Raw genomic sequence first — 22637 nt, 5'->3', positions numbered from 1 at the left:
GACTGATCTGATTATCTTGGAATAAAATAATCAAGGATAGTTTTTCTTCTGCCCTCTGGACATTACCAGTAACTCTAGGGGTGTTTAAGCTTGGAACGCAGAGGCAGATCACGTGACGCTTAGTGGCTCGTCCCCACTCTGATTTCTTCTTTTTGGGTCCCACGTAACTGCTAGAGAAATTAATCAAAGGTGCTGAGCCAGCTGCCCGTACAGCGTGGTCTAACGGGTGCTCGCTGCTGGGGCACTGCCCTTCTTCCTGTCAGTCCCTGTCACGGCTTCCAGAACGCACGGTCCCACCCAAGGTCTGTCTTCCCGTCCCTTCAGAGTTCTTACCGTTCCCTCTGCTCCTTGCCCATTTTGTTGTTGTTTTTTCAGATATGAGTCTTGTCTTCTCTGCCTTTGCCTGTACTCTTGACTCCATCTGTTTCTCCAGGACTTTGTTCACTCATTCATTGCTTCTGTCTCCAGTACCTTCTGCTTTTCTCTTCCTTTTACTTCCGTCTCATCTGCCTACAAAGCTTACGTATGTCCTGCAGGGGAGGGAAGCAAACCTAACTTGCAGTGACTTACCCTCTCTCCCCCGCTAGAGTGAAAGCCGCAAGAGGGCATTTGTGCCTGCTCACAAGACCCTCAGCATTTAGATACGAGCCAGGCCGCCGGTGGATGCTTCATCAGTGTTTGTTGAAAGAACTGAATCCTCTTTTCCTGATCTCCACAGCCAATATTTTTTTCTTTAACAATAGGTTTTTAATGTAGTCGGTCTGGGAACACTTCCGAGTTTATAGCTCATCTTCCTTCTTTCACCAGGAAGGGCGTGCCATAATTTACCTACTTATTTCCTTTTTGAAGACACCGTCTCCATTTTTTCCATCATACTGAAATTTACTAAAAAAAAAAATAGTTAAAAAATAGTAAACGAGGCATTACAAAAGTAAAAGACAAAGATGGGTAATACAGAATGCATAAAAAAATGAAGGATCAGTTTGAAAGTTCCAACATCTGGGGCACCTGGGGGGCTCAGTCAATTAAGTGTCCGGCTTCGACTCAAGTCATGATCTCATGGTTCGTGGGTTCGAGCCCCGCGTCAGGCTCTGTGCCGACAGCTGAGAGCCTGGAGCTGCTTCCGATTCTGTGTCTCCCTCTCTCTCTGCCCCTCCCCCACTCCTGCTCACTCGTGCACGCGCTCTCTCTCAAAACTAAATTTAAAAATTTTCACAAGTTCCAACATCTAACTGATGGGAGTTTAAGAAGGAGCAAAAAAACAAAGATCATTATTAATGACTTGATATAAGAACGTTTTGGGGCGCCTGGGTGGCTCAGTAGGTTGAGCATCCGACTTCGGCTCAGGTCATGATCTCACAGTTTGTGGGTTCGAGCCCCACGTCAGGCTCTGTGCTGACAGCTCAGAGCCTGGAGCCTGTTTCAGATTCTGTGTCTCCCTCTCTCTGAGCCTCCCCTGCTCACGCTGTCTCTCTGTCTCTCTCTGAAAAATAAATAAAACATTAGGAAAAAAAAATGTTTCTCAGAGCTGACGTACCACAAGTTCCTAGAGTGAAAGGACTTTCTCAAAGCACAGGAAGCTTAATGATAAAAGGACGAAAACGAGAAAGCTGGAGTGTGGTAAGAGCCACGGGAGGGGTAAATAGGGTGAGTGATGAAGGAGATCAGGGGCGCCTTCCAGAGAAGCTAAGAGCTGAAGGGCCGGGGTGAGTCGCATGGGACAGACGCAGGGAAGGGCCAGGGGAGAGTTCCCGTGGGTGCCGTAGACGTGGGGGTCCCGGCACAGTAAGCAGTAAGAGGGCTCGGTGTGTCTGAGGAGCAGGTCAGAGTTTGGGGGGCCGTCGTGGAAGGCGCTGGGGGAGTCAGGTTGAGGGCAGTGTGCAGACGCAGGGCAGGCCCGAAGCACGTGAGGAACTTGGACTTGAACGCAGTGAAAAGTCTGTGGAGGGCTTTGGCGGACAAGTGCCATGACTTTATTTTAAAAATGTTTCTTATGAGTCATGACTATATATATTCCTTGCCCTTGGGCTCTGGTAGATATCCTTGTATCTCTATGTTAAATTCTCTCTCTCTCGTTTTCAATTTAAGCTGGTTTGTAAATTTCTATTACAATTACTTGTACCCAAAAGACCAGGCCAAAAACAATAGTCCTTTTGTCTTTGTGCAGACATTCATGACTTTATGTGGTTTTTTTGGCCATTTTCTTTGCTTTTTAAAAAAATTCTCCTTCGTGATCTTTATTCCTCTTTCTGTTAGAGAGTTTGACTTTTTCTTGTTTTGTAAGGACTCTTAGTATGTTCTTAAGCGTGAACTTTTGTCTTTCATTATCTATTTCATTATTTTCCCAGTTAGATGTTTACCTTTTAACCTTACTCATTGATATATGAGTATATATATAAAATATGTATGTATATATGAGTATGTATATAAAATATATATATGAGTATATATATAAAATAAAATATATATAAGTATATATAAAAAAACACATATATATATGTTTGGTTTTTTTTTTTTTTACATTCAGGGTTTTTTCCCTAAATAACAGCTGTATTGAGATAAAGTTTTGGAGTCCACCCTGCTGAAGTATACAATTTAGTGCTGGTTAGTAAACTCGCAACATTGTGCATTGATCACTCAGTTCAGAACAGTTTGTCACCCCGGAAAGAAGCCTCATACCTGTGGGTAGTCACCCCTGCTTTCCTCTCCTCCACGCCCCTGGCAACTACTAATCCACTTTCTCTGTAGGTTTACCTGCTCTGGACGTTTCACAGAAACACAGTCGTGAAATAGATCGTCTTTGTAACTGGTCTCTTGACGTAGGGGCCTCCCTGTGCCGTAGCCCATGTCAGAACTTCTGCTTTTCGTGGCTGGACAACGTCCCGCTGATGGACACGATACATCTTGTCTCTCCGTCCCTCAGCCTGCAGCATCTGACTTGTTTCCAGTCTGTGGCTATCGTGTGTAGGGCGGCTGTGAACAGCAGTGTGCACACGGAAGGTTCTGACTTGTGTGTGCTCAGAGCAGCGTTGGTCTTTTTCTTTGAAAAGATTGCCCTGCTGCCCGTCATGTTAGCAAACCTTCTCTGTATAGAGATTATAAATGTTTGCCGGTCTTTTTTTTTTTTAATTTTTATGTTTTTGCTGGTCTTTTTAAAAAGTATTTTTATGGTTAAATTGTTAAATTGCAATCTTTAGTTTGTATAAAAATTCATTTTGGTTTAAGATTTGGAAAAAGAATATAATTATTCCCGGTGGAATCACTAGATGCCCCTAGATAATTTGATGAATAACTTATCTTGCCCTCATTGATTTGGAATACTATGTTTATATCAAAAATTAAAAATTTATAACAGAAAAATGTTTCCAAATTTTGATTTATTCTAGTGAGCCTTTTTCTGTGTTCCTGGTGTGCCACTCCATTGTAATTCTAGTAGCTTTAGAATAAGACCTTCTAAGATCCCCCAGAGAATATCTTTTCCGTTTTAAAGATGACTGGGTATTCCTCCCAGACATTATGCTATATGTGTTTTGTTTTTAAGAAAGATTCTGACCAAAGTTGGGCCAAATTCACACTCAGGAAAGAACTATGAATTTTGAATCTTCCTGTGCAGCAGCCTCCTCTGCTCAAGGTGTTCTTTTATGTACCTCGACCTGTTGGTGACGTGTCGTCCTTGCAAGGGGTATTTCCAGGTATTTCTAGGCTCCTAGTGTGAGTGCCCCGCCCCCAATCTCGTCTTCACTAGTTCTTTCCTTAGATGAGGAATGTTTTGCTCTCGGCTGCCTTTTTCTTCGTTGTGAGTGCATTCGGTTGATTCTCCTGGGTTTTACAGGGGTCGGACAGGTCACCGGCAGGAGCACGGGGAGGGCCGGTGTGTTGTAGGGACACACGACCTCACCGTGTGTGGCAGTTCACACGAGGCCTTCTGACGAGGCATCATCTAAACACGTGAAAGACTGCAGCCAAGTAAAAGGGGGAGCTGGACACCCCGGGCAGGGGCACGTGATGGGCGGGGGCCACGTGACAGGCCGGGGGCACGTGACGGGCCGGGGGCGCCGTGTCACAGCTGCGGGCGGAGTGTGCAGACACGGGTGGCAGGGGACCGGGGGAGGAGCTCCGAGCTCGTCATGCGTCTGGGACAGCAGGCCGCGCTGGGCGCGCTCCAGGGTCCGGCGGCTTTGTGGAAAGGCGAGTCAAGGCGGACAGGCGCGGGGGGGGGGGGGGCGGCGAGCTTCATCCCTGCTCACCCTGGACTCGCAGTCGTTAATGTAATCCGTCTCAGCTCCTCGGCGGCTCAGTGGGGTGAAAAATAAGTTTTATGTTGGAAAACAAGGGACTTTGAATTCCAGATTGGCCACTAGGAGGCTACGTACTGTTACTGCACGTCTTGTGACTTTATAAAAAGTAAATTTGGATGTATTTATCAGGTGTCCTATGTTATTCGAGATGAAGTCGAGAAGTACAATCGAAATGGAGTCAATGCCCTGCAGCTGGACCCAGCACTAAACAGGCTTTTCACGGCCGGACGAGACTCCATCATAAGAATATGGAGCGTCAATCAGCACAAGGTAAGGCGGGTCTGCACTCAGACACCCGTGGGCTGTCAGCCCAGCACCTCTCTCACTTTCCGATTTCATCTCCGAGCCGGGAGCTACTTGGTACACTACAGCCGGAATCCCATAATCCTCTGAGAAAACACCCACCAGGGACTATTCCAGAGTGTTCTGGCTACGGTCAGGACTCCGTAAACTAGGTGAGCGATGCGAGCTCTCTGCTGCAAGAGAACAGAGATGGGTCTCGGAGGAGGGTTAGTCTCAACAATTTATTTTTCTGCGTTAAGTAGGTTTCCCAAAAGCTTCTTGGCAACTTTGTCAGTGCTTCAAAAAAGGAAAAAGAGGTCAAATATGCTTTTACATTTATAATTAATCTTGAACAGACATTTGATTTCTTTATTTACAAGTGACCAGGGCACCCAAAAAATCCATAGGGCCCCATTAGATAATAGACAGTTGATATAAAAATGTAAAGACAGCATACTCCACTTCTCCGGGAGAGGTAAGGTTGTTTTCTTAAACAGCGAACAGGACTTACATCTATGCAAAGATAGATCCCCAGCCATGGGAGAGGAGCGCGCTCTGTATTTTGTTTGAGTGCCTGTATTGTCCGTGACGCGGAAGGAAGACTCAGGGAAGGAGAAGGAGCGTTTAGAGCCCTCGCTGCGTGCCAGGCACTCAGCACTTTCCTGTCTGGTGTGGTCTTAATTCTCACAACAACCTTCAGGGCAGCAGTTGTGATTCATTTTCATCGAGGGGAAGACAGGCTCAGAGAAACCCATGGTTAAACAGCTGGCAAGGGACAGAGTCAGAGCCCAGGGTAGCTTCAGGACCCTGGTGCTAGACCTCGTGGTTTTAAGAGTTCGCGTCTCTAGCAAGCTTGGCGAGGCTGATGTTCAGTCTGAAAAAGAGCCACACTTCACACGGTTGCTGGGTAACGTTTCTTTAAATGGATTTTGGTCCAGTGGGTTTTGAATTTTTTAACCAACGGAAATGGTGGTGGCCCAGTATCAAAAACACAGAAACTAAGAGAATATGACTTTTAAATGCTTTTTGGAACTCACATTTGAATTGGAACATCACCGTTCTGGGAATTTGCAGTATTTCACACAAATTAAAACAAACACTCACAAGGGTCTAAGCCTGAGAGAACCGAGAAAGCTTCCGGTCCTGCCCTTAGACATTTCCGGGCTTCATTCTGTGGCAAGACTGAGTAGGATCATTTCCAAGTAGACTTGTAGAGGCTGTTCTCTTTCTGTGGGAAGTGTTGGCTGCAGGACGTAACTAATACTCTCCTTTAAAACGTCACTCCTGGTAAGGAAGCCACGAGAGGAGGGTGGAAGAATCTCACGTCTCTGAACTGATAGGGGGCACGGGTGGGGCTCCTTTCGCCTTCTGACAGACGGTAGATGTGAGGAAAGCGCTAATCCAGAGAGTTGGAACAGCAGGAGCGGGTTAGGCTGGGCTCCTCTCCGCTCTCATCAGCCTCATCTGCACGTCTGTGTCAACACGGCTGATTCACACACACACACCCCTGCCCCCCAGCCCGCAGATCTGCTCACGCCCTGTCCTCCCTAGGGAAGCCCGGCATGTGGCACTCAGTGTCACGTGCAGGGCCTAGCCCAGGCCCTGTGGCCTTAGCTCACTCGAGGCATCAAAGGTAAGCGTTTGTCCGAGGAATCTAGGCTTTCATCAGTAATAAAACTCCTGGAACAAAAAAAGCTCTATTCACATCCGTTACATGGAAGCATCGACTGTTTGATGAAATTGTACTCTGAATTCGGTCATCCACTTTAAGACCCGAGAGTAGTGCGTCACGTTAACCGCAGGGTGTGAACATATATAAAACTTACATGTTCTGTCCTCTGCTGTAGACCAATGACGCCCTCACCATTCTCTTGCAGCAAGACCCCTATATAGCATCTATGGAGCACCATACGGACTGGGTAAATGACATCGTGCTTTGCTGTAACGGGAAAACATGTGAGTACTTCTTAGACCACTGGTGTCGGAAGCTTTTATTCAATTTGATGTGTTTTTCATGTGCCTTTTTAACTGAAGTCTGATATACATGCAGGAAAGCACACACCTTTGAGAACACAGCTCAGTAAAACTTCATACGGTGAAGGCCGTGTCTAGATACAGATCACCAGAAGCCCACCCAGACCACCCTTTCAGTCAGTCCCTCGTGCCCCGAGATAACTGCTCTCCCGTCTGCTGACCACCATAGATGAGTTTTGCCTGCATTCCAGCTGCATGTAAATAGATTTATACGACACATAGTCTCCTGTTAGCCTGGTCACGTCTCTTTTTGTTCTTACTGTGATAAGATCCATTTCTTAGTTTCGCAGTGTGTGTTAGAGAAATTTTTCTCAATCAAATTAGTTGTGCCTGCAACTGGAACATTAAAAAACGCAAACCTGCCTATTTAAAAAAAATATTTTAAGAAATACAGCAGGTTCTAGAAAGAGCTTTTAGGTGTGTGTGTGAGAGAGCGAGCGAGAGCATTAACAGATCCTGGGATTAATGCTAGGCATAGGTCGGTACTCCAGTGTACGTGTATGTCCGTGAGTGTCAGTTTGAAGTATGTCGCATTGTTTTAAGTCCTTAAAGTGATGGAAGGTCTTACTAAGGATTTGTTTACTCCTCGCCTCCCCTAGTAATCTCCGCTTCCTCTGACACGACAGTGAAGGTGTGGAACGCGCATAAGGGATTTTGCATGTCAACACTAAGGACACACAAGGTAAAAGGACCAACGGAACTTCCAGAGTCTCAGTGTGACGTTGAGGTCGCGGTCGTGTGGCGCTCTTCTCCTTGCTGACCCCGTCGATCGCTGTGTGTGTCCCGTTGCAGGACTACGTAAAGGCCTTAGCGTACGCCAAGGACAAAGAGCTGGTGGCGTCCGCGGGGCTGGACAGGCAGATATTCCTTTGGGACGTGAACACGCTAACGGCACTGACTGCCTCAAACAACACTGTCACAAGTAAGGTGTTTGAAGAAACTGTCTTTGGAAGTGATTCAGGTTGTCATCGATAAAGAATGGTGTATGAGACAGCTTCGATAGGTTTGCATCGAGCCAGTGGCTCGTATTGGAGAGAGCGTCTGCCTACAGCGCTCAAGCCTGGGGCAGGAGCGAACACGCAGCTGGCTCCTCACTGCGCTCTGACGGTCACTTCTGCAGGTGTGACCTGCCGGGTCTGTCCACGCACAGGTCTTAGCTCCCTCGCCCAAGTGTAGCTCCCTACAGGGTGAGAGCGTCCGTGTGTCACCACGCCGTGCCCCCCACAGCACTGCCTGGGCCAGTCAGATCTCAGCAGGCGCTGCTGATGGCGGTGGTGATAACATGACAAAGCAGGCAGCTTCTGACTCTTAACAGTGTCACTGTGTGTTAAGAGCCCTTGAGCTAATGGCCAGCGTGGAAAATACGCAAAGGAGAGGAAGCAGAGGCTTGGAGCCTTCCGGCACCGATTTGACAGGACCCGCTCAGAGCCGCCCTAAAGAATCCAGCCGGTTTCAGGAGAGTTCGGGGGAGGGGAGGGCGCCTGGGGAGGAACTTCACAGATACACACAGCATGTTAATTACACACGTGCCTCCTCGAGCAAGAGATCTGAGATCACCAGGTCAGACCCATACGAGTCTGGATTTGAAACTGAGCCTCCCCTCGAGCCAACCTGCTAGAGTCCCCTAGGCCAGGTGTCGAAGGGACTCTTAGGAGCACAGTTTTGGGTAAGGCTGGCCTGGAAGGTGTGTTGTCAGAGTACAGGCCTGAGCTATCTAGGTCTCTGCATACAGGCCTGGCTTGTCACAACCGGGGAAGACTCGCAGTGGCATAGCTAAAACAGGCCTCAGATACCTTGGGGTGTGTCGGGAAGGGCGGGCTGGGAGACAGGTGTTTATGGTTCTCGAGTGCTGCTCCCACCCTTTCCCCAGGAAGGACGCAGACTGTAAACACTGCTCTCCCCTCGTTCTCCTTGGTTTTCACCAGTGCATCACTGTGCTGGCCCGGCAGCCGTCTCTGCTGCAGCCTGTCCCGCCGCGTCTGTGGCTCTCCGTCAGGGCCTGCCCCAGAGACCCTGAGGGAGCCAAGCAGAAGAAGGCAGGATGGGCCCAGAGGCCAGGCCTAGGCTTACAGATTCTGCACAGACACATCTGGCTTAGAATTGTGTAGAGAGGGCGGCACACAAGCTGATTTATGATTACAGAAACACTAATAGCTAACGCTTATTGAGCACTTACTATAATCTGTTAGTTTTCTCAATACATATATTAATTCCTTTACTCAAAACTTCTCAGTATGTTTATTTATACTCATTCCTTATTGAAAATTAGGATCATACTGTGTAGACAGTTTACACTTAGCTTCTTTCCATCCAGTGAAGCTGAGTTCTGAGTTGTGGAGCGTGAACATGACTCTTGTAAACACTGTCTAGCGCCCTTCCGGGAGCCGTACCAAACAAGTTGGGCTTATCCCACAGGTAATATGTGGGGTACCATTGTACTGTGGTCCGAGAGTTCATGATTACCTCGTTGAAAATCTGATTTGATAGGTGAAAATAATAACTCTGGGTTTGTGTTTCCTTGAAAATGGTGAGTTTGGATATGTTTTTCATATCTATTTATTGGCACAAGTATATCTTTGAAAATACATTACTTCTGTGGATAGTTTTTAAACAGCAGTGTAGTTCAGTTTAGTGAATTTTATTGAGCATGTGTGTATGCTCAAATCTAGAAAAGATGTGAATTGTGTTAACAGTATTGTTGTTTAGAATGATCTCCATCATAGCAAGATTTCTTTTCCTTAGAACACACACAAAGATAAGATTTTCCAAACCAAATTATTAAACTTATATTTTCGCTGACCAGCTGCTGAACAGGTGAGGATTTTGTTAACATTTAGCTTTGTTTATCCTTAATAGCTTCTTCTTTAAGTGGGAACAAAGATTCCATTTATAGCCTGGCAATGAATCAACTGGGAACAATCATTGTATCGGGGTCCACTGAGAAGGTAAGAGGGAGCTAACGGGTGCGTTTTAACTCTGGAAAACAGAGACACCAAAATAATTGAATCCATATAATTACTAAATATACAGACTGATGTTTTGTTAAGAGAAAGGTTTTATTTGAACAAATAAGAACATAACTGTATAATTACTGTCGTTTGCGGTGATGGGGGCGGGGTGAATGGGTGGGGGAGGCCTGTCGCGCTTTGACGTTAGAGAGGCTTCCTCCTGCTTGGAAAGATGGGGAGCCTGAGATGGTGCCCGTTGGCAGGCGGTGTTTCCTTCCCAATGTGGTGGTTGTCATTTGACTTCTCAGCCATTTATTCTTGAAATTTGTTCAGGTGTGTATTCAGCTTATGTTACGTTTTGTTCAAATCACAGGTTTTAAGGGTGTGGGACCCAAGAACATGTGCAAAGCTCATGAAGCTGAAAGGGCACACGGACAATGTGAAAGCGCTGCTGCTGAACAGGGACGGCACCCAGGTGCGTACACGCACGGGATGCCCCCGACGGCCGTGGTGGGGTGTCCTGACCAGAGACGTCTCAGGAGTGGTCTGCTTTTAAGTCTCTAAAGTACCCAGTTGCACCTAATGGTAATCCACATTTGGAAATTAATTCTTTTTGCATCGCTTTTAAATAGAGGCCAAATAAGAAGTTCCCTCAGAATAACTCTAATGCCAACGGCTCTATGCAGCTATGACGTATGTAGGATAAAATAATTTATTTTAATGTTTATTTATTTTTGAGAGAGAGAGACAGACAGAGCGTGATAGCAGAAGGGCAGAGAGAGGGAGACACGGAATCCGAAGCAGGTTCCAGGCTCTGAGTTGTCAGCACAGAGCCCGACGCAGGGCTCGAACCCACGAACTGTGAGATAGTGACCTGAGCTGAAGTTGGACACTTAACCAATTGAGCCACCCAGACTCTCTCAGGATAAAGTAATCTAAAATCTTCCTTTGTGTAAAGCGGAAAGAAGCTTTGGCATTGAGTGCTTTCTGCTGGCGGAGATTTCCCGACAGCGGGCCTGACTTTGGGGCAGACCCTGCCGTTGATTTTGTAGATACAGCCTGTAAGCTCAGGCATCTGACGCGCTGCTTAGAGTCAGCATCTCAAAGAAAAACATCTTGGTCACGTTTGCACACGGACTGGTACTCTAGAACTTGGTTGGATACATAATTTGTGGATTATAAATCACAGTTCGATTTGTCCCTTAGCAATGGGGAGTGATCTTCCGTCTGTGTGGGCGATAGAAACAAACCCGAGCACCACGTGCAGTCAGGGTCTACTGCTGCCCCTCCCCCCGTCCCCGGGCCACGGTTGCTCACGGGCTGGGAGGAGCCCGGGGGTGGCCGGGGCTGATGGCGGCGGGTCAGCAAAGGCCCGGTGGGGAGGGCCGAGGGAGACGCACCGTCACTAGTCAGCCCCGTGGAAATTACATCGCGGCAAGTGCCTCGTGTGAATTAGAGGTGAGAAAACCGTCCTTCAGACCCAGAGAGGGGCTGGGAGACACCATGCAGGTCTTCGGCGATCTGTCCCCGTGTTAACTGTACTTACTGTGTGGCCTCGAGGAGAGGACTTCGCTTTGCTAGTCCTTAGTCTTCTCATCTGCGAAGTGGGGATCATAGTTAGCTGGTACAGTTGTAAGAAGGTTAGCGGTAGCGAGTGTATGTGAGCCGTCGCGGGGTCTAGAGCCTGAGCTCCTTTGCAGCCCGTTTTCACAGGGTCTGAGAAGCCCGGCGCCGTCCGCTCCTTACGGTTGTGCCGTGTGGCCGCTGCCCCCGCCGTGTCCTGTTGGCTGTGTCCAGGGTGTGACTGGGCCACATGGTCGTCACGCGCCGGCCCCCTAGCGGGTCGAGGCTGCGGCTGCACAGACTTCCTCAAGCCCCTCCTGTTCTTGAGCTCCTTGCTTCGTCTCCTGCACGTACAGCTGTGCCGGTGCCCTTCCCTCGGGCCGCTCGGCACACGGGGCCGCAGACGCGCTTCGTGTGAAGTCAGCTCCACTCCTGTGAGCGGACCGCTTGGCAGGCGGGGTTGGGCGTCTGACTTCGGCTCAGGTCGTGATCCTGCGGTTTGTGGGTTCGAGCCCCACTTTGGGCGCGGCACTGATAGAGCAGTCTGCTTCGGATTCTCTGTCTCCCTCTTTCTGCCTCTGTTTCTCTCTCTCAGAAATAAACATTAAAAACAAAAAGTCTGTATAAGAGGCCTGTGAATCCCATGGCCGTTCCTTAGTTGCGGTTATCACGTAGCACATCTTGCTGCCGGAGGTCTGTCACCACCGAGCTTGTTTTGATCGGCGCCGGCACCACTGGGCTGAGCCACCTGCCAGCTCACCCCTCGCACTTGCTCAGGCAGTAGCTGACGAGCTGGGACAGCCTGCCGTCTGTTTGAGTCAGCGAGTCCTCGTGTGTCCCCGGAGGGTTTCCTGGTAACCTAAGTGCTGCGTAACCTAGCTACGGGCCCTGGGTCTTCAAGCGTCAGGCCACTCCGGGCCAGCTCACCTTGGCCACCTGGCTGCTCCTGGCAGCCGCGGCTGTGTATGGGCGACCACCCGGAAGCACTCGTGGTTGGCGGCGGCCTGGCTCAGCACATGGCCCCCCTTCTTTCCCTGATCTGGGCCATAGACTCTGGGCCCCTAAGCCTGATGTAGCAGAACCGTTCGGGGCCTCCTGACCTCGTCCCGGGAGTTACCTCCTAAGGACGGGGACTCACGTTAACCACCTGGAAGGTGGAGGCAGTTCGACGCGCTCCTCTTGTGCACTAGCTCCGCTGCACACGGTGTCAGGCCCCTGTTCGTCCTGCGAAACACACCCCCTTCAGCCGTACTGCCAGCCACCGCAAGGAACTTCACCCGCACTGCTTTGTTGCTGTCTACTCGGGGGGCTGCTCTCTCCGAGCACGACTGCCGTCAGAGATTATTTTGTGTTCTGTCTCAGGGTCGGTAGAGCTCTGTGTTCCCTCAGCAGCTTCCCGCCGTAGGCTTCGCGGTTGGCCCTCACCGCCTCCATGCCCCGCCGCGGGCTGCCCAGGCTCCGCGCACCTCCAGCCCTTCACCGTAGCTTCCGCGTCCTCTGTCACCCGTACTCTCTGCAGATACACGGGCTGCGATCTGAGGGGCCGGAGCTGCACTGACAGCTTCGCCGCCTCAGAGCAGCGTCTCTGTGGAAGGGGAGCCCTTCCTTGGCCTCCCTCCTCCGACTGCTTCCCCCCACCATCCACACATTGGAGGTCTGCTCATAAGTTACGCGGGAGGCCTCTGTGTTGCCTGGCCTCTCGGTGCCCTTGCAGCCCAGTCGGAGTTGGTGATTCAAACACTGATGCCCCCGGCAACTTCTGGGGGAGTCCCCCAGCGCGTGTTCACTTGGTTAAGCTTGTCCAGAGTTCCAGAGGCCCTCGCGGTGCCACGGCATTCCCCAGGGTCTCATGTACTCAGACCCTCTAAGCCCACAGCTGTCTTCCCTCCTTGAGCCTGTGCCTACTTAACTTCGTACACCAGCACCAGCAGGTGCTTCTCCTCGAGGCCATTTTCCCCCAAAGAGTAAGCTTTATTCTCCTCTGCAAGTCCCCACCGTAGCTGGTAGTGACCCCCAGGCGCGTCGAATGTGAGTGTGGGGTGGCCGCTTCAGCCTCTTTCCGCCGGACTCACGGTGTGCGCGGCCCTGATTTGTGTGCCAGCGACTTCTGTGTGGTTGATGCCCCTGAACCTTTATGAAGTGTCAGAATTGCTAACGTTAACTCCGAATGCTGGAGGTCCACGTTTTATGTTAATAGATGTTGAACTTGAGGCTCCGATGGGAAGTACCCAGGGTCACAGACAGTGAGTGGTAAACCTGGGACTAGAACTTGCTTCCGACTCCTATTAGTAGACTCTCCGAGACCCGGCAGCCATCAGGAGTCCGTTGCCGTGAGCACGGGGATGAGGCAGGCCGGCCTCGCGCAGAACTTGGCGACCTTCGTGTGCCAGCGCGCCCGGAGAGGCCGTCGGACCACGGGTTGCCGGCCCCACGGCAGCTTCTGCCTCATTGGGTCTAGGGTCGGACCCAGGAGTCTGCGCTTTTCTCAAGTTCCCAGGGTGCTGAGCGCGCGCAGCCAGGTCGGGAGGACAGAGGCAGCTTCGCTCAGAGGGTCCCCTGCCTGGGCAGGTCCTGTTGCCGTCGGTCATTCGAGCCTGCGGTGTGTGCTTAGCACAGGTCTTCACACATGTCGTGAGCGACGCGTGTCTGAGGCGTGGAGTCTGGGAGACCCGCCAGTCACAGAGCACAGGAAAGCAGGAGCTTCTGGGCGGAACTTTTTCCAACGTTAACTTCTTCTGTTTCCAGTGCCTTTCCGGCAGTTCCGATGGGACAATTCGCCTCTGGTCCCTTGGCCAACAGAGATGCATAGCAACGTACCGGGTCCACGATGAAGGTGTTTGGGCTCTGCAGGTCAACGACGCCTTCACACACGTGTATTCTGGTGGGAGGGACAGGAAGATTTACTGCACAGACCTAAGGAGCCCTGACATCCGGGTACTCATCTGTGAAGAAAAAGCACCGGTTCTCAAGGTCAGTCCTGTTTTAGTTTTGTGATTAAGGTTGTTACTTGTGCTGATCAAATCCAACAAAATCTGTATTAGAGCACAGATCAACTGTGGGGTTGTGAAAAAAGATACTGTAAGTTTCATTAGCCATCTGTAGGAGAGGTTGTGACCCTTGGGTGCATCGGTGACACGTGGCTCTCGCACTGGCGAACCCCAGTGCGGCTGCCCCGCCTGCTCCTGAGCGCCCCTGGCTTTCCTGACCTGTCCTCAGGGGAGGAGTAGGGCGAGGTCAGGTCTCTGCAAGCAGACAGCAAAGCAGAAGTACCCCTGCCTGAAGAGGGAGGCTGTGGAAGAATGCTCCGGAATAGGAGAGAACGAGCCGGTCCATACTCCAAACCTGACGTTGCTCACAGCAGTCCTGATTGCTGGCCGGCATCCGGCGTGCGGGGAGAGGGTCCTCGGGAGGCCCTCCATACGGACACGTGCTGACAGTGAGGCCTGGCCACAGGGCGGGTACATGTCCACCTCTTGATCTCGGCTCAGCTCATGATCTCAGGATCCGTGAGTTTGAGCCCTGCATCGGGCTCTGCGCTGATGGCCTGAGACCTGCTTTGGAGTCTGTGTCTCCTTCTCTCTGCCCCTCCTCCCCTTATCTCACTCTCAAAAAATAAAGTTTAAAAAAGAATAGGAAAACAAAACGAAAGAGTAACAAAAAGAGAAATTATGGTAAGTTATCCTTTTGACCGTACCTACTTGGAGCTCCTGATTAATTAAATAATTTAAAATCACACAGACTTTCAGCCACTGTTTTGATGAGACGTCACCCCTGTTACACTTTTATAAGGCCGTGCTTCCATTAGCAAAGCGACTCCCTCAGTATTCTGTGCATCCCAGCTTTTCTCTCTTTAAAAAATTTCTATTTCTTTAAAAAATTTCTATTTGAGAGAGAGAGCAAACAGGGTAGAAGAGCGGAGGGAGATGGAGAACCCCAGCAGGCTCCACACTCAGCACAGATCCTGCCGTGGGGCTCTTTCCCACTACCCTGGGATCACGACCTGAGCTGAAATCAAGTCAGACGCTCAACTGACTGAGCCACCCAGGCGCCCCTGTTCATCCCTAGCTTTTTTTTTTTTATTTTTGAGAGACAGCACGCTCAGAGGAGGGACAGAGAGAGGGAGACACAGAATCCGAAACAGGCTCCAGGCTCTGAGCTGTCAGCACAGAGCCTGACGCAGGGCTCGAACCCACGAACCATGAGATCATGACCTGAGCCGAAGTCAGACGCTCAACCGAGACCCCCAGGCGCCCCTAGATCCCTATCTTTTAACACGTGCAGGGTACAGTCAGCATGCAAATGCTGGGTGAAGGCATTGGTGTATAATAATATGTAGCTAGGTGCAGCGGCTCAGGAGTCTGCATGCAGGAGAGCAGCGTCTGCACTTTCTTTTCAGATGGAGCTCGACAGGTCCGCCGACCCCCCTCCCGCCATCTGGGTTGCCACGACTAAGTCTACCGTAAATAAATGGGTAAGTGAGCCCCCGCTCACCTGGCAGAGGTTTGCTGTCACAGACCCGCCAGGTGTCTGTAGCAAATGCTCAAGGTGAACCCGGTGGCCAGCGTGCTCTTGAGCAGTGGCCGGGATCTGGGAGCTTCTGAGTCACCCTAAGGACTGTAGTAAAATTAAGGTAAAAGTCAAGACACAGCTTCTGGCTTCCTTGTCAGGAGCCAAGATAGACATTTGATGGGCTCAGAATAGGCCCTGTTGCCCGATAAAGCCAAAACTATCCTTATAGCTCGGAGCTCACAAACCTGCAGTAGCAGACGGGCAGCCTGGGTGCAGGTTTCCCCCACTGAACAAAGGTTTGCTTTATGCCACTTCACCTCTGCAAATTCTGTGTCTCCGGTGTTCTCTGACCGAAGGCCATCAGAGGAGGATCGGTGCTTCTGTGAAGGGTGGTTGCTTGTCTTTACAGCACCGCCGCTCAGGGAAGGTTTTGTGTGAACCCTCTGCTTTCGGGAAGCAGGGAGCATTGTACTCAATGGCAGGGACGCTCGCTGGCATTCTGATTTTCTAAGCATACGAGAAACTCGGAAATTGTGCTTTCAGGTTCATTTCCTTCTCCCTCCCAGGTTGTAGAACAGGGATAGAATTAGAAGATGAGCATAGAGAAGTCATAAAAATACTGTTAACCCTTAAATGTTATTTAAAGAACATTTAGGTTCTCTTGCTTACCAGCCTGTACGCAGATAACAAAAGAGAGCGTGTTTGCATTTGTTTGTTTATATGCGGGTCATGTGGGCTTTCTTGCTCCGGTAAAAAATGTTCTATATCTTGTCTACGTTTCATTGTCCCGGTTGAGATCAACGCAGCTCTACCTGGAAGAGGGCTTACTTTTCCCTCCAAAAAACAGCAGTGACATTTCTGAATACTTGTTTTGTTTTTTAAAATCGTGATAGATAATTAATTGTACTTTGTCACTAAATATTTTTGGTTGATGTTGTTACTGTTGTGTTTTTTTCTTGTTCTTTGTTTTTCTTGCCACTTTAAACAGATTGGCAAATTATAAAGCATAAAATGATTAAAAAATAAATTTTGTTCCTTTAGACCTTGAAGGGAATTCATAATTTTAGAGCCTCCGGAGATTATGACAATGACTGTACAAATCCTATATCAGCACTTTGTACACAGCCTGACCAGGTTATTAAAGGTGAGTAGGGTAGGTGGAAGGTACTGTACTTTTTACTGAGCCTAATTATCGTTATTGAGACCTGGACAATAAGGAGATGACTTTACTGTAGATGTAATTCTGTTGTCAACAGAGGACACAATGTGTAGGTTTGTTTTTAATAGAAGAAAAATATTTTTTGAATGCTATTTAGTGTCGGAGCGCCTGGGGGCTCAGTCGGTTAAGCTTCCGACTTCAGCTTAGGCCGTGAGTTCAGGCCCTGCATCGGGCTCTCTGGTCAGCACAGAGCCCGCTCAGATCTTCTGTCCCCCTCCCCGGCTCGCTCGCTCTCTCTCTCTCTCTAACATTTTTTTTAAAATACAATTTAGTGCCTTTAAAAAGTGGGCTTTCTTGGGGTACAATCTCTCCCTAGCGTCAGAATGGTGATGGTGTCAGTAAAACCAAGAGCCACTTTGTGAAACACGTAGCATCGAACGCCGTCTGTGGGCACAAGACTCGTGCTTTCTGGGCTGCAGCTGGAAGGGGCGGCTCCCACCTCCACCTCCCCTGGAGGGCGGGCTCAGGGGCTGCCCGTGCTGTGCCCTGTGCCGTGCAGGAGGCCTCAGAGGGGAGGAGGACAGGAAGCAGGGGTTAGGGACGGGACTGACGCCGAGATCTCCTGCCATCGTTTGGACTCCCCCCGCCGGATAAAACTGTGCGCCCTTAACAGCTTCCCACTAGAAGACCCCGCGAAGTCGCGAGTTTTTAAGTCTGTAATCTCTTTTTCAAATGAGACAGTTTTTCTTTGGTCTCAAATTGGTTTAGATGTAATTATATGTATATATATTAATATCTATGTATCTTTTGCCTCACCTTCTTCCCGGTGGCTGGTATGATTTATGTTGTTGCATGCCCATCAGTGATTACTGCCCCACCGTGTGACTGTCAATAGTTTTGCTAATTGTGTGGGTTCTTTTTTCCTGTAGGGGGCGCTAGTATTATTCAGTGTCACATTCTTAATGATAAGAGACATATATTAACCAAAGATACCAATAATAATGTGGCATATTGGGATGTATTGAAGGTGAGTATCTTTTTGTATAAAACATCAGTTATTGGATCATGTATTACCTATATTTTTTATTATTAAAAATATATATAATAAGCAAGATAGTAAGTGTGTAAATTAAGATTTGATTGCAATAATACCTTACCTTAGGGGTACTTTTTCATGCAAACATTAGAGAAGGCCATAGTTCATCTTTATATGCACCTGAAATTTGAACGGACCCATTTCCTCTGTGTTATATGCTGCCTTGCTTTAAAATGAATACATCACAGTTCCTGATCCTGGACACTATGGACATTTTGGGCCGAAGAAGTCTCTGTTGAGGGAGGCAGGGTAGAGCGGGACCCGACCTGCGCACTGTAGGCTGTTTAGCAGGACCCCCATCGTGAGGAGACAGGCCGGGTGTGCTGCAGCCTCAGGGAGGTAGGCGGCTTTACATGGAGGCGAGGGGACAGTGGTCTCCACTTGCCATCAGCGGGGTGTAGGATAGACAACAGGCAGAGTCGGCCTTTGAGAAGACAGTTGACGCCAGGGAGAGAGCCAGGTCGGTGTGAGGAGGTGGCGGAGGGAGCATTCCGCGGCACAGATCGGAACCGAGGTGAGCAGTCATCGGAACCCGCCCAGGGCTCCAGCGGAGGTCAGGACACCCGGCTAGGGAGCTCTCACGCGGCGTGAGCGAGAGAGGGGCTGCCTGTAGGGTGCTCTCGTCTTCACAGTAGCCCCCCCGCTCTCCTGGGGTGCTGAGGAGCTGGTCTTTGTTCCCTGAAAATGTTCTTGCCTCATTTGACATTGCTTCCAAGTACATGTGGTAGTGTGCTTTATGAGCATCAGCAAAATTGCGATTCCAAAAAGAGAATGTTCTGTGGTTTTTTTTAATTTAAAAGTTTAATAGCAGATATTTTTGTATTAAAGCATCTACCTTCAACCATTTGGCCCCATCCTTTTTGAAATGTTTGACTCCATTTTTTTAGACAGATGTGAATATGTGTAAAACTTTGACTACCTATGTCAGAATCAAATCAATTACCGTACTTTCTTTTTGATGTATAGGCATGTAAAGTTGAAGACTTGGGCAAAGTGGATTTTGAAGATGAAATTAAGAAAAGATTTAAGATGGTATACGTGCCAAATTGGTTCTCAGTAGACTTAAAAACGGGGGTAAGTTCGCAACTGATATTTGTACAATTTGGGATGGTTGAAAGTTTCTAATGTAGCTCAGAATTAAGTAGTAGTGATTACAGAGTCTTGGATGCAATAAACTTTTCATGTTAAACCTGCAAAATGCAGTTTACTAGTGCCTGTTGGCATCCCAGTAAGTTAAGTTGTAGTTCAAGTGATTCCCATGAAACGCACTTTGTCCTGGGTCTGTGGCCCCGCGCTGAGTGGTCAGGCGGCCTGGGTAAGTAGGGCCGCTTCGGGGAGCGCGCTGAAGTGGAGGGGCCCTAGCGGTGTTTTTCCGTTGACAGATGCTGACTATTACCTTGGATGAGAGTGACTGCTTTGCTGCTTGGGTTTCCGCAAAAGATGCCGGCTTCAGCAGCCCCGACGGGTCAGACCCAAAACGTGCGTTTACGTGCCCTTCCCTTCCTCCTTTCGAAAGAGAAGGTGGATCTGTGCTGGATTGGGGCTTTTTGGTTGGGTTGGGTTGGGTTTTTTGCTATGTGCTCTCGTTTTCTTAACACTTGGTTATTTTTAAACCATTTTTCAAGAAGCACATATATTCTCTCGTGGAATTGGAAAATACTATTGTATTTTAAATGTTCCGGGGATCTTGAGGTGCCTGGGCAGCTCAGTCGGTTAAGCCTCTAACTCTTGGTTTTGGCGCAGGTCATGGTCTCACATGACTCATGGTTGAGTCCTGTGTCGGGCTCCATGCTCACAGCACAGAGCCTGCTTGGGATTCTCTCTCCCTCCCCCCGTCCACTGCTCATGCTCTCCTCCTCTCTCAAAATAAGTAAATAACTTAAAAATTTTTGTTTTAAAATAAATAAATGTTGTGGGGGTCTTGCTTTTTCTGTGGTTTACCTTTAACCATTAAACACTCAGCACACTCTCTACCCTTAATCCTTTCTGGAAATCTGTCAGGGCAAGACACGTGCAGCTGGGAAACAGATCTGTGGTCCCTTTTTTTTTCATTGAGGTGTAATTGACGTGATGTTATATCAGTTTCAGATGTACAGCGTGATTCAGTATCTGTCTGTATTGCAAAATGATCCTAAACCTAGTTAATATCCGTTACCACAGTACATGGTCACACTGGGGTTTTGTTTTCTGTTTTTTTCTTTTCTGCCTGTGACGAGAACTTTTATGATCTGCCCTCTCAGCACCTTTCAGATGTGAAGTGTAGCGCAGTCTCCATGACTGACTGACGTCATAACTGGAGGTCTGTGCCCGTTGACACCTCTTCATCCCCTGCTGCACCTCTGGCGACCACCAGTCGTTCTCTGTGTCTCTGAGTTTTGTGTTTTGGTGTTTTTTGTTTTTGTTTTTGTTTTTAAGATTCTACGTATAAGTGAGACCATGTGGTATTTTCTTTCTGTAACTGATGTCACGTAGCCTTCAAGTCCACCTAAATTATCACAAATGACAGGATTTTGTTTTTTCTGGTGGCTGAACAACATCCCGTTGTGCCTGCACCACAGTTTCTCTGTACCCCTTCACCTGTTGGTGAGCACTTCGTCTCCGTGTCTCGACTACCGTAAACACCGCTGCGGCGGACACAGGGGTGTGTGTATCTTTTCGAGTTAGGTTTTCATTTTCTTTGGATAGATACCAGAAGTGGAATTGCTAGATAATATGGCATTACTGTTTTTAATTTTCTGAGGAGACTCCATACTGTTTTCCACTTGACTGTACCGATTCCCACCAACAGTGTATAAAGGGTTCCCTTTACCCACATTCTCACAAACGCTTACTTTTTATCTTTTTGACACTAGACATTCTAATGTGTGTGAGGTGGTGGCTTTGATTTGCATTTCCCTGGTGATTAGTGATGTTGGGATTTTTTTTTATGTACTTGTTGGCCATTGGTATGTCTTCTTTGGGAAAATGTCTGTTCAGATCTTCTGTCCATTTTTTTTTTAAGATTTTATTCTTAAGTAATCTGTACCCAATGTGGGACTTGAACTCACAACCCCCAAGATCAGGAGTCACATGTTCCACCAAATGAACCAGCCAGGCACCCCTTTTCTGCCCATTTCTTAATTGGATTGTTTGGTTTTTTGTTTTTGTTTTTGCTGTTGAGTTGTGTGAATTCCTTATATATTTGCGTATTAACCCCTTATCAGAGCTGTGATTTGCAAACACTTTCTCCTGGGCCACAGTTGGCCTTTCACCTTGCTGATGGTCTCCTTTGCTGTGCAGGAGCTCGTCAGCTCGATGCAGGCCCACTAGCTTACTTCTGCTTTTGTTTTTGCTTTTGGTGTCAGATCCAAAAATCATCACCAGGCCCCAGGAGCTTGCTGCCTGTGTTTCCTTCTAGGAGTTTTTTTTTCTTAGTGTGTGTTTATTTTTGAGAGAGGGAGAGAGAGCACAAGTGGGGGAGGGGCAGAGAGAGGGAGACAGAATTTGAAGCAGCTCCAGGCTCTGAGCTGTCAGCACAGAGCCCAGCGTGGGGCCCAAATTCACGCACTATAAGATCATAACCTGAGCCAAAGTTGGACCCTTAACCAGCTGAGCCCCCCAGGCGCCCCTTCTTCTAGGAGTTTTGTGGTTCTAACAGTCATATCCTTAATCTACTTTGAGTTAATTGTAGTGTATTATGAGAAGAGACTTATAAAAGTCTATCATATTTTGTTGATTATGTCTTTGGTTGCTCTTCTCCTGAGAATGTAGCGTGTAGATATACTTCATGTATATAAATACCATTGTAGTGACTCTGTATGGAAATAGTCCTTTAAACAATGTAATTCCTGTTTTTGTTCATTTATAAATTTTTTTTGTTTATTTATTTTCAAAGACAGAGACAGCGTGACCTGGGGAGGGGCAGGGAGACGGAGAGAGAGAGAAAGAGAATCTCAAGCAGGCTCCATGCTGTCAGCATAGACCCCGATGTGAGGCTTGAACTCATGAACTGTGAAATCATGACCTGAACCAAAATCAAGAGTCAGACGCTTAACCAACTGAGCCACCCAAGCACCCCTGTTTTTGTCATTTTTTAAAAAATGGTTATACCTGGAGCATCTAGGTAGCTCGGTTGGCTAAGTGTTCGACTTCAGCTCAGGTCGTGATCTCACTGTTCACAGGGTTCAAGCCTCGTACTGGGCTCTGCGCTGATAACACAGAACCTGCTTGGAATTCTCTGGCCCTTTCTCTGCCCCTCCCTGCTCGCCTGCTCGTTCTCTCAAAAATAAACATTAAAAAAAAAAAAAAAAGAATGGTTATATCTGAACAACCAGATAGAATATGTTTGCTCCATATTAAAGATTCTAAGATAAATTTTAATAGACTTGGCAAAATCTTGAAAGTCTTACTTTTAAACATCGTTGGCATTGGGTTAAGAATTTAGCATCCGAATATGTGGAAACAATTTTTATTTCTTCCCCTCTGTTTTTAGGTTAAAACTAATAATTCTCCTTTCCATGTCTTTTCATTTTAACTCTTTTGCAGTGAACTTAGGAGGACTTTTACTGCAGGCGCTCCTAGAATATTGGCCTAGAACACATGTGAATCCAATGGATGAAGAGGAAAATGAAGTCAACCATGGTTCGTGTTTTTATATCTGAATAATTGATTTAAAATTACTCAGAAGTGTAAGTTGCTTGGAGTGTTTGTCATCCCAAGGATGCTTAAGAAACATTTAAGAAGCATTTGCTGAATCGTGACAGAACGTA

The 22637-nt window shown here is 48.2% G+C and overlaps 2 protein-coding genes across 4 annotated transcripts in view; one reads left to right on the top strand and one right to left on the bottom strand.

Annotated features, from left to right (window-relative positions):
- Window positions 1-22637, top strand: part of WDR48 (WD repeat domain 48) — a 39305-nt gene that overhangs the window by 7350 nt on the left and 9318 nt on the right. Inside the window, exons 2-14 of the mRNA XM_039237179.1 lie at window positions 4428-4568; window positions 6458-6536; window positions 7214-7296; window positions 7407-7536; window positions 9471-9559; window positions 9936-10037; window positions 13871-14095; window positions 15522-15596; window positions 16676-16778; window positions 17723-17820; window positions 18856-18963; window positions 19272-19368; window positions 22414-22509. Of these exons, the coding sequence (XP_039093110.1) occupies window positions 4428-4568; window positions 6458-6536; window positions 7214-7296; window positions 7407-7536; window positions 9471-9559; window positions 9936-10037; window positions 13871-14095; window positions 15522-15596; window positions 16676-16778; window positions 17723-17820; window positions 18856-18963; window positions 19272-19368; window positions 22414-22509 (1426 nt within the window). The remainder of the gene's footprint in view (window positions 1-4427; window positions 4569-6457; window positions 6537-7213; window positions 7297-7406; window positions 7537-9470; window positions 9560-9935; window positions 10038-13870; window positions 14096-15521; window positions 15597-16675; window positions 16779-17722; window positions 17821-18855; window positions 18964-19271; window positions 19369-22413; window positions 22510-22637) is intronic.
- Window positions 12569-22637, bottom strand: part of GORASP1 (golgi reassembly stacking protein 1) — a 28376-nt gene continuing 18307 nt past the window's right edge. For all 3 annotated transcript variants that reach the window (XR_005529291.1, XR_005529293.1, XR_005529292.1), the window contains 2 exons: window positions 15123-15130; window positions 12569-12581 (listed from right to left, as the gene is read on the bottom strand). The gene's annotated coding sequence lies outside the window, so the exon portion shown is untranslated. The remainder of the gene's footprint in view (window positions 12582-15122; window positions 15131-22637) is intronic.

This window comes from Hyaena hyaena, unplaced genomic scaffold, assembly GCF_003009895.1.
Source record: "Hyaena hyaena isolate Hyena2069 unplaced genomic scaffold, ASM300989v1 scaffold_121, whole genome shotgun sequence".
In the NCBI taxonomy this organism is placed as follows: Eukaryota; Metazoa; Chordata; class Mammalia; order Carnivora; family Hyaenidae; genus Hyaena; species Hyaena hyaena.
The sequence above is the reverse complement of the archived record's forward strand: the minus strand, read 5'-3'. Positions and strand labels throughout refer to the sequence as shown.